The following is an 11,816-nucleotide window of genomic DNA, read 5'->3' as shown; positions in this document are numbered from 1 at the left end:
ATGAAAATTTATTACATTAAGATGGAATTTAGATCTTTGACATGAAGCTGATATTTTCATAGAGTGAAAAATATCAAGCTGACATTATACTGTCTCATTTGACGACTTCCAAATGTCAGAGTCCAGTAACTTATTCATAGGGACCTCCATGTCTTGTGATAGTGTCAATTCAAAAGACATTTACATCGACTTTTTTATTTAAACATGTAAAATGGAATATGCAAAGTAGCAGAGGAGAAGGGAGAAAGATTGGGGTAAGGAAGTTCTTAATAATAGAATGGAGGCACTTCTAAGGCTAATTTCTTCTACAGCCTTCTTTCTGACAGTGGCCTGGCTGTGCTGCTCCCTCCCAGCATCGTCCTCCTCCCCTGCTCAGCCACCAGTTCTTGTTATTTCAACACAAGTTAAGGGGTTAGAAATAGCAGGATATGCTCTCTTGAAAAATAACCCCCCAGCCCTTGCTTTTAAAAGTGATTTTGCAATAATAGAAGATAATGGATGATTTTGCTTGGGAGTTAATTGATGCCTATATAACTTATATCAAAGTTACAAGGTGCTTAAATAGTTTCAGCTATAAGATATCACTATAACCTGGTATATCTATATAACCTGATATCAATATAACCTAGATCATGACTTTTTATATATCTATATAACCTGAATCATAGCTTTTTATACTTGAATCATAGCTTTTTATACCTATATAACCTGAATCATAGCTTTTATACCTATATAACCTAATATAAATAACTTTTACACAACGTAGTGATTAATATATGGTTAACTAGAAGAAAAAACTTACCAGGTGGATAGTTTTAGAGACAGATAAGTATAGTACTAATGAAAAATTGGTAAGTGCTAAGCCAGTTAGCCACAAAACAAAGAATTTAGGCTGTTTAAGACCAGACAGACCAAGGAACACTGTAACTGTGCATGCTCCAAAGACAAAGCTGAAAAGTTCAGATGCAAAGATGATCTTGGAAGCTTTCATCAAAGACCCCCAAATTGGAGAGGCACAAGCACTGTGCAAAAGAATTATCTAATAACCATGAGATCATACTATGTAAATTAGCTGAGGCTTGTACGCGATGATGTTGTAGTGAGACAGTACCACTCAGTAATACTTACTGTACAAATATACCACAGGACTTGACAAAGGTGGGTGAGTTAGGTGCAGATATCCCCCTCAGCAATAAACCTTCTCCACAGACACCGGTCTGTATTTCGGCCGTCATAATGAACTGTTGGCAGTGCACAGCCTCAGCGTGAGGGCTGGTAACAGGACTGTGAAGCCACAGCAGTTGATTGTAAGAAACATTATTTTATATTCTAGTACCGCTTTGTGCAGAGGAGAGTGCGGCTGCGAACCCGGGGGTCGTGTCCAGCCCGAGGGAGCCGGCGGTTCCTCCCTGTGGCTCAGAGCGGCACAACGCTCGGACCCTGGGACAGGGAGTGACACGGGGACAATGCCGGACACGGGGCCAGGGAGTGGCACACGGCCGGACACGGTGCCACCGCGCTGCCCCCACACGCAGCGGCCATTTCCTTCTCCTGGCGCGGCGCGGTGCGGGCGGCGGCGCCCCCTGGCGGCCATGGTGCGGCCCCGCGGCCGGCAGGGGGCGCGGCGGCGGCGCGGCGGCCATGTCGGAGCTGGCGCGGGAGGAGCTGTCGGCGCTCGCCGCCATCTACTGCGAGCCGGGCGCCTGCGAGCTGCTGGCGGCCTCAGGTGAGGCGGCCGCGCTCTCTGCCCGCAGCCCGGGCCCTCCCGCGGGGCGGCCCGGCCCGGTAGAGCCCCGGGGGGAAGCGCTCCGGGGCCGCGCTCGGCCCCCCTCAGTGGCTCGCTGGTGTCGCTCGTGGCGGTCCCTGCCCGCCGCTGCCTGCGCTGCCCAGCGGGCTCTGCTCGCTTCTGCTTTGGCGCTGTCTCAGTGCCCTGGGGGTGAGCGAGGGCAGCGCTGGGAACGGGCTGGCTGCTCTCTAGGTAAACAGGCAGGTGAATCTTGTACGCGTTAACAAGACCAGGTATTAATCCTGTAATACTGAGCAGGGGTACGGCTGGTGTAGGGCATGAGAAATGTTGGGTCATCGCTGGGTTTTTCTGGGATAACCTGGACGCTGTGCCGTGCCAGATGTTCTGCTCGTGTTCTCCTGCTTCAGCAGGATGTGTAGGGCTGTAGGCTGTCCTGATGTGGGGTGTCTGCCGTGGCTGGAATGATCAGGTTTGTAATACTTGCTCCCCTCAGCTGCAGGGAGTGTAGATGCCTTCATGGCTTCTGCACCAGCCATGGTGGCCACTGATCAGAACATATATTAAGAGATGGCTTTTATCAGTCTGTGCTGTACGGTGCTGTGAAGATGCCCCTTTAGCAAGGGAGAATAAATCTCAGTGGTTCCAATGTACAGTAGCAGCTCTGTGTGGCAGGATATGCAAGTGTTGGTGTCTATTCAGTTCCAGACCATTAGTAAATTTTGCTTAGTGCCTACTACAGATGTGACAACTCTTAGATATTTGTTAGAGGGAGATACACATGCACATATATACACATATAGAGTGTGCTTATGTTGTGTACCACAGGTCCCCGGTGTCTATTGCAGAGTTCTGCCCAGCTCCCCAGCAGAGTGATGGACAGGGAGCAGCTTCCTGCTGGTTGGACTGCAGGGAAATCTTGAGGAATGCTGCTGAAGATGGATGTAGTGGCCTGCTGTCAGATTTTGTCTGCACATTCAGCCCTAAAGAACTGGGATTGATAAGGAAACTTTTTGTACTGAGGGTGACTGAGTCCTGGAGGCTGCTGGGAGAGCTTGTGGAGTCTCCCTCACTGGAGATATTCAGAATATCTGGATATTGTCCTGGGCAGTTGTCCTGTTGTAGGTGACTGTGCATGAGGGGAAGAGGTTGGATATAGGCACTAGTGTCTGCAGGGAGCACATTTAACCACAGTAATCTAAAATCAGAATTTTGTATCTGGATACACATACCTCCTGCTTCAGTGCAGGCATGTAATTCTGCAATTTTATTTTTTAAATTGGTATTTAGGGTTGTATTTTTAAAATATGATTGATAAAATGTTTCAACTAAGCTTTATTTTTAAGTGAAAAATTCCAAGAATGTTATTTTGGGCATAATTTGGAAAAGCAGTATCCAGGCTTATCAGATGTTAATTTTAAAGAACGTGAACATATCTGAGCATTGCATATACACGTCTGTTCCTCCAAATCTGTTGAGAAGTATGGGCACATTCTTCTCTGTGCTTCATATATGGAAAAATGGTTTTGTGTTTGTAAGTTACCAGAATCTAAAAGGTTTAAAACCCTTCCTGGACATAAAGTGAGGTGCCACAATTCACAATGGGAGTTGGCTATTTTATTTATATTTGTGTTATGTGACCTTGGAGGGCCTTTAACCGAGCTCTGTTCATGATCTGTAGGATCAGGTGTATTTGATTTGGTTACATAGTTTTCAGCTGGAATTGAAAAGATTGTTTTACAACGATTGTTGGTATTTTTCTTACTCTTGGAATTTACTTGTTGGAGCTGCAGAATCTCTAGTCAGTATACAATTAACTTTTGCTCCAGTCATTAGCTTACATTTGCTTTATCTCTTCAAACCATGCAAATTGTCATTGACAAACGGTGCACAGATATAACTTCCAGGAAGACTGTTATGTTATGCAATCTCTAAGACATTAAGAGTAATTTGTGTGTAGATCCATGGGATCAAAAAGGATGCCATTGGGGATTCATGGTTTTGAGGAATGTAAGAGAATGCTTTTACAGGTCTCTTGGTATGGTAAAAACTTTGGCTTTTTGGGATATAACAATCAAGTATTCAGAATGTAAAATGTGTTTTTATCAAAACCAATGTGTGGATGAATTTAAATAAACTAATTACAGCATATCTTTTTTACCTTACATATCTATTTTCAAAGATTAGTGTTACAGATAGAAATCCATAATTTAATTGTTAATCTGTTCTCTTTCGGTCTGTTCACCAAGCTTGCTATAAAAATATATTTAGATATTCTAAGCTTGTACGTTAGTAGGTGCCATTTTCTGAATTTAAAAATAGACTGCATGTGTTGCATAAAATGCCTTTGGGCAGGAGAGGAGGGGGATATCTGTCTGGTTGACATGAAACATAAGAAAAAATCTGAAGTATGCTAGAGCTAAATATACTGATAAGCATGCAGCTATGGGGGAAAATGAGTTAAAATGTATTAGGTTTAGTCTGATTAGCACATTAAATGCCAGCAGAACAGTCATACCCAACCTTTTATTTCAGAAGTAATCACCATGTTGCTGTGAAGACAACTCGGCCCTTGTAGCATGTGCAAACAAAGGAAATATTTCTTTGAGCCAGGTTGCGCAGGGTGCCGGTGGTTTGCTCTTTGTTCTGCCAGTGTCTGCAGTGCTGGTGCAGAAAATGGACGCTGCAAGGTTTAAATAAACTTCAGATGTTGTAGCCCTGCAAAGGTTTTGAACTGATTCTTCTTTTTAAAAGTAAGTCTGGGGCAGATGTAAATGAGCACAGCTGGGCTTTTCCCGATGGCTCAGGGTGATACACCTTGGGATGCGAGGCTGTTCTGCTTCCTTCAGATTAGTTCATCACAAGGGAAGGTGTGAGATTTTTGCAGGTTTAAGAATAAGATCACTGCGGGCAGGAGGCTCTTGTCAGAGGGGCAGGGTTGGCCTGTCTGTTGCCCTCTGTTGCTTCTGAGTTTGGTGAGATCTGTTGTGACAAGCTAGTGGAAAAATCCTGGGAGGATTATCAGAAATGTAACATGTTTTTCTGGTACTGTAATTAAGCTGGTGATAGAGTAGTATTTTTCAACTTATATAGGCTGTGCATTTTAGAATCTCTTGGCAACAAAGTTTAAAACGAAGTGATTAAGGGGCAGAAGTACAATGATGCTCACCCCATTCGGCCAGGAGCCAGCTGTGTGCCTGGTGGGGCTGTCCTGAGCAAAGGCAGCTGAGGGACGTGGGGCAGCAGCACTGTCTGTGCAGTGGTTGTGTGTGCAGGGCAGCTTTTCTGTCCGTGTCTGTGAAGATGTGTGCTGAGCCCACCTAATGGCAGAGGAGCTACTGCTGCTGGGGCTCAGGAGGAAACATTTGTCAGGGCAGCAGAAGGCAGAGATAGGAGTGGGAGGGCTTGAGGTCCTCCTTTGTAGCTACTGACCATGTGCAAGGGTCTTCCGCCAAGGCTGGTGTTTTTCTGAGGAATGCATTTGTCTTAAAAGTACTCTGGAACCTTTGATAGGGTCTTGGAGGATTGAAGACAAACTCCTGTTGGCAGGAAATGACTCTTTTGACATGTAGTGCTTATAAATACAGGCACAGTTGGGTGTGATTTCACTGAATTCTCTGGAATTCCATCTACTGCTTTCACCACTGGATTTGACTCTTAGGTAGTGATGGTCTGTAGATGTTTGGAGACTTCTTTATACTACTGGTAGAATTTGATTATTGGGCTTGGAGGGGTTGCTGATTTTATTTTGTGACTTCTCTGGCCTTGAGAGTTCTTGTATGACACAGGAAGGGGATTTGGAAACAAGCCCTTGGATAAGCTCTCTAAAGTACCTCTGTCCAAAGTACACCTGTCTCTCTAAAGCATGTCTGTCCAAGTCACTTTTAACTTTTTTAGTAGATTTCAAATACAAAATCATACATTTTATGTGAGTGGCACTCTGAGAGGTTGGTTAGTGGCATCAGCAATACCAATCAAACATAATTCATCTGACTGTCATGTAAAGGAAGGTAAGGTAAGGTAGAGGGGAAAGAGTGCAAGTCACTTCAAAAGACCTGCTCTGAAACTCAGCTCTCCTCTAATCTGCCTTTCAAATCTGGCTTCTCCTGCCCTCATAGAGTGAATCAACCTGACATTTTAGCAATTTTTGAAAGAAAAGGAGTGAAGTGTTTAGAATGCATCAAAGGGGTGAAGCAGAGAACACCTGAAGAAGATCATCTTTTGTCTGATTGATACCCTCTTACTTCATGGCAGAGGAGCGAAAGTAGGTTAGGTCTTTGTGCTTTACACTTTGTCAAGTTTTGTATTGTTTTTCTGTGAAACTTCTAGTTAAGAAGGTTTTATTTCATTAAATACTGTACATAACTTTCATATTTAGCATCTTTGATTATGTGATTTGTCAGGGTGAAGTGGTCTTTAGCCTTTCCTGCTGCATACTAAGTGTATCCTTTTCACTCTGAAAATAATTCTGTTCTTAAGTAGATCTACAGCAGATTTTGAACAGATATGAAGATATATAAACATACATTAATATGAGTACATGCATATTTATATATGTAGTATCTAGGGTCAGGTGTCCAACAGAGATGTTTTCCTTATGTCAGTCCAACTGTTGTAGAGGAGTTGGCAGAAAGGATTTAAGTGTATTTTCTTTGCAGGTTGTGGGGGACAAAGAATTTGATTTCTTTCTTTCCAAGTATCTGCTTAGCATGAAGCTGCTTTTGAATGATTGTCTTAAAAAATACCTGATGCAAGTCTGTTTGCTTTGCAATGGTGTTGATGTTAGAAGCCTTACAGACTTCTTCAGGAGCAGACTTAGGGCAGTGCTGGGTCCATCCAGAAAAGTCTCTATTTTCAGTTGTCCTTGCTTTTCCTTGCTTTTGCTGTTGAGCTGTGGAAGCTGAGTTATGTGCTTGAGAGACAATTCTTTCTGCTGGCTCGTCTAGACTTTGAAAGAGCCAAAATGTGTGAATGCTTTTTAGAATGTGTTAATAACTTTCCTTCTACTATGTTATAGAAGTGTTTCATTTCAGGATTCCCTGCAGGTATAGCTTGAGCCATTGGTTGCAAGCCCCGACTCTACAGAAAAAAAAATCACCCCCTCTTATTTTATAGGAAAAGTCAGTTATTTGAGTTGAATTGTTAAAGAAAAATAACATGATTTAATGATATCGATGTATTTCAACTACAAGCAAACTATTAATGTTTATCTTTTTTTTTTTCTAATTTCCAGAAACTCATGGAATTTCATTTAGAATTCAAATCAGTGTGAAAGAACTGCTGGATACAGATGTACTTTTAAAGCTATTATTTCATTTACCAGTCAATTACCCATCAACTCTACCGGATATTTCTGTTAACTCAGACCAGCTTACAAGGGCCCAGTGTATGGATGTGAAAGAGAAATTACTTGAACAAGCAAAGCAGCATCTTTCTGAACCCATGGTACATGATCTGATTCTTTGGGTACAGCAGCATCTTAAAGATGTCATTAAGCAATCAGCAACAGTTTGCAATGAAAAAACTACTTTGTCAAAAGAAACAGAAGATGGTATCTGGATGCTCCTTTTGCATTTAGATCACATGAGAGCAAAGGCAAAATATGTGAAAACTGTGGAAAAATGGGCTTCAAATCTAAGGCTGACTGGAAGACTGATGTTCATGGGCAAGATAATATTGATTCTTCTTCAGGGTGACAGGAGCAGCATTAAGGTGCAGGAACAATGAATGTTGACTAGTTTTATTGATTTACCACTGAAACCTCCGTGTCTGAATATTTCGTGTGTGTTTTTGTAAGATTAACAATTTTGGAAGCAAATTGATCATTATGAGAGTAGGAAGACCCAGCAACTTTATTCTGTATTTAAGAAAAAGAAGGTGTTCTATTCTGTCTGCAGTGATACCTGTAGACCTGTGACCTGTATTGCTTTGCTTCCCACTGGAATTATACCCCCATATCCCTTTGTTTCCTAACCTTAATATGCCTAGATTCAGTTTCCTGTATTACCTAAATGCCCCAGAAAGTGGAAAAAATTTTGGTGAGGAATTAATAACAGACATATTTCTAATTCATTGCTTTCTCTTTCCTTGACTTAAAACCACATGGTGCTGCTAGTGCATGCCTGGGCTTTGAAATTCTTGTCTGTACGTACAAAGTCCCACTGCCTTAGGTGGGTTTTTGTGGTGATGTTGGAGGACAATGTTTTGGCTTTTCTAACTCATATTCTCTTTAATCAGTTAGGCCTTCTTAGAACTGATGAATAGAAGCAGTTGTGCAGTTTTTGGGATGGGCACTTTAAAAGTTTGATTGCTATGTTCTGACAAAAAGACTGCACTTTGAGTGAGCTTTTGCATTTTACTAAACTTTGGAAATACTAGGTAACATTTAATATTTTGGGAATTTTTTTTTGTCATTTAGGAGTACTTGATTCTTCAGAAAACTTCTAAAGTAGATGTGGACTCAAGTGGAAAGAAGTGCAAAGAGAAAATGATGAGAGTACTATGTGAGACAGAAGTAGAGTCAGAGCATAAAAGGTATAATTTAGTACTGTTGTGGATAGAAAAGTAACAGAATCGATAATTACATTCTGACAAATGCTGGCATATTCATGAGTTTCCCTTTTACAATGTAGGTTTCAGACGTTTGAAGTCAAAGAATATTCAACACCAGAGGAGCTACAAAAGGAATTTGAAACTGCAGGACTTGCAGCTCTTTTCTCTGAGTTTGTGCCTCCTCTCTTAAAATAAAACTAAAAGAAACCACTGGACCTTTGACCAAAGCAGTAGTTGACTGCAGATGCTGATGGAAGATAAGAGGACTAATGTGGCAGAACAATGTTGAAGCTTTTCTACAAAAAATACCCGTAGCAGTCATCCTTTTGCAAGAAGAAAGCAATTAATACATCAAGAACTGATAATTTTTTGACAGTTATGTATTAATAACTTTTTTCCAAACAATGTAATGTTGCTTGTGATAATTGCATGGCAAGCATGAGATTGGGAGGAAGTAATGTTAAAAAAATAGTCTTCTAGCCAGACTCTGTTTTATAGTCCCTGTTTTTCAATGTCTTATTTCTTCACTCTCATGGTAGAATTTGTTGTTAAAGGCATGTTAGCATGATTAATTTTGCTTTGGAAGACTGAAAATATTTCCATAACGAAACATAGTGGACACACATTTGAATACGTGAGGACAGCATATACTTAATATCCCTTAGGAGTTAATCTGCTAATTTTTTGTTCTCCCTGTAATTGACTATAAATGCTAGATGGTTGATTTGAAGAAAAAGCCCATGTCACTTGGGGCCTGAAAAAACTTTGAAGTGTCTTTTTGAATATAAGTTTTTATTCTAAAATTTATAAAAACACCCACATGGAGGATTTAAATTGATAAAAAGCTGAGGTAAAGCCAATTGTAATATTTTCTTTGATAGTTTGCAGATGTCTTCTTGCACTTTCTCTGGTTTTACTGTCTGTTTGGCTTTAGATACCTTGCTTCAATTAAACTGTTGGAGCAGTATATACAAACTTCAGTCTTCTATCTTTCAAGGCTTCTGCCAAGTTCTTTTTGTAAGTTTGTTTATTTTGGTGTTTTTGGATTTGTCACTGACCTTGGCCGACCTGCAATTTTTTTTTTAAACAGTAGTCTGTGTTTTACATCTGTATAGTGTTACAAATTATATGCATAATTTTGTGAATTGTGAAAGTTGTGCAAGTTCTGTTTACTTAGGGAGGACTGTATACTTATTTATTACAATTATTAATGTCTGTCCTTTGGTTTCTATTTTACCTGAAACCATTCTCTAACAAGACTAAATAAATTATCCAGTAATAAAAATTTTACAATCATGAATTTCTGAGTAACTAGCAGTGCCATTTGCCATTTCAGTTGGCTTTAGCACGCAGATTAACATGTGCTTTACTGCTCTCTAAAATTTAGTTGCAGAAGCCAAATGTCTCATGTATTCTGTAATTAAACAGATTTGATCAATTCAGTATAAACTAATTTATTTCCATTGTACTGGGTGAAGACTAGTACAATTTGTTTAGCTCTGAAAGTGGTTTGGCAAATCATTATGTAAGATCTGATTTCCTGTTTCATGCTCAGACCATGAGATCATACCTCTTTCTTTATATATTCTAGAAAAGCAACTAAATCAGACTAGGAAGATTTTTATATTTTACTGTTTGAGATATCAGCTGCATAAAAGGTGGTAAATTGTTTGAAAGTTTCTGAAGTTTTGCAGGATTTTGGTAATTTTCCTAATACAGAATGTCTCAAATATATATGGTGCATGTTGTTTTATGCACTGATGCTAATTTAATGAGATAGTAGCAAAGTTCTTCTTAATGAGTATTTTATGTTTACCACATACAGTACTTCAGGCTCAGTAGAAAAGAGTCTGGGTTGAATGGGTTTTGCAAATCTGTTCTATATTATTTTGAAATGGCTTCCTTAGAGACAGGAACTCTAATTTTCTATCATTTTAAGTGCATGTGAAGATGAATTCTTACTTTTACAAAGAAGAATAAAAGAGAAGTGTCTTTAAAATATTAAAATAACATGTATTTTAAATTACAGTTTCCAGAATCAAGCTGTTCTGAAATAAAATATTTGTTGAAAAATTGTGTGTGAGTGCAGTATAAAGTTTTGAAAAGCTGCAGAGGGTTTCTCCTTATACTGTATGACAGATCTGACAAGTATCAAATTCAAGAAAAGGCCTATACATGTACAGCATAAGAAAATATAATCTGTATCTCTCTGCAGAACTGAATGTTACAAGATTTTGCCAGGTGTATTGTAAATCTGCTGATTTTAGGAATCAGGTTGAATGGCATACCAACTGGTGTGATCTCAAAATGCTTGTGACTTCAAAAATAATTGAGGTGCAAGTTGTTGTGGTCATCTTTCTTGCAAGGTGCTAAAGTTTTCTTTCCTACTAGAAAAGCCATTTGTGGTGTCAGTGCTGCTAGTTGCACTTGAATATAAACCCATGTATTTTTTTGGGTTTTATTGCCTGATGCTTTCTTGGTCAACTCTTTGGCCAGGCCTGGCAATCTGCAACAGCCAATTAAAAAGAAAAAGTGACAATTGGGTAAGTTGCAGCTCTCTCCTGTGCTCATCTTCCTGCCAAGTGAAGTTGTTGTAAGAAGCTGGATGATTTTTGTGTTTCAGGAGATGGAAATGCCATTTATACAATGGATTTTTACCATAGTTGAATTTGTTATTCACTAACTCACACTGGACAAATCTGTAAGTTCACTGTAGGAAAGGACTGCAGTTTATAGCTTGGTTTGATGTGCTTCAGGAGAATTGCAAATCTGATCAGCTTGATACAGTTCAGACAGCAGAGAACATGAAAACTGATGTCAGTCTGATTCTGTTAAAGCAATGTCACTTATTTTGAAGGGTAGGAGGATATTTTCTGTTCAGACAAGTAAACAATATTTTTGAAGGCTGTTCTTTTGGAAGGATTTTGCAGCTGTCTGTTAACTGAGGGTTTGTTTGCATTCATTGTAAAAAGAGATGAGCTAGCCTGTGAGCCTCTGGGGCACTAAAGTCATCACAATGGGTCCTGTGGTGCATGTTCTGCTTTCTAAGGGAGGTGAAGCAGACACAGAGGAACAAAATGCACAGATACAGAACAAGAAGCAGCGAAAAAATGCATCACTGTGTAAAAAGTTAGTGAAGTGTATATAACTACTGGAATCTGACAGTTCAGTTGCAAGGAAGAAGAAATCCACAAATTAGAGGTGATTCAACAAATTAGAAACTAGCTTTCTTGTGGATATGGTGTTATAAATAGTTCTTCAAACAGCATGGTCAGTAAAGCCTTGTTTCCTGTGGCCTTTTTAGTTTCTCAGCTATAGCACACATGAAGTCCTCACTGTAGGAGTTACATTCCTGATGGTGCTCTCCCAGGTGGATTCCCCTGTGCCTGGTATTGATTGTGCATAAATTGATTATTGCTTGCATAAATCTTTTAAGTATGAAAAGCATTTTTTCACCTATTACCTTTTTCATCAAAGTTGTAGGTACTTGATTTCTTTCAGGTTGTTAACCTCTCATTTT

General features: G+C 40.0%; 1 protein-coding gene across 1 annotated transcript; it reads left to right on the top strand.

Annotated features, from left to right (window-relative positions):
• The first annotated feature begins 1,614 nt into the window (after nucleotides 1-1,614).
• Nucleotides 1,615-10,372, top strand: RWDD3 (RWD domain containing 3). The gene is made up of 4 exons (XM_056497923.1): nucleotides 1,615-1,726; nucleotides 6,978-7,456; nucleotides 8,163-8,278; nucleotides 8,377-10,372. Exons 1-4 carry the CDS (start codon nucleotides 1,642-1,644, stop codon nucleotides 8,489-8,491), a joined length of 795 nt encoding a protein of 264 aa, XP_056353898.1. The 5' UTR covers nucleotides 1,615-1,641; the 3' UTR covers nucleotides 8,492-10,372.
• Nucleotides 10,373-11,816: the final 1,444 nt, after the last annotated feature.

The sequence above is a fragment of the Oenanthe melanoleuca genome, chromosome 8 (assembly GCF_029582105.1).
Source record: "Oenanthe melanoleuca isolate GR-GAL-2019-014 chromosome 8, OMel1.0, whole genome shotgun sequence".
Classification (NCBI taxonomy): domain Eukaryota; kingdom Metazoa; phylum Chordata; class Aves; order Passeriformes; family Muscicapidae; genus Oenanthe; species Oenanthe melanoleuca.
This window is presented reverse-complemented; position numbering and strand designations above follow the sequence as displayed.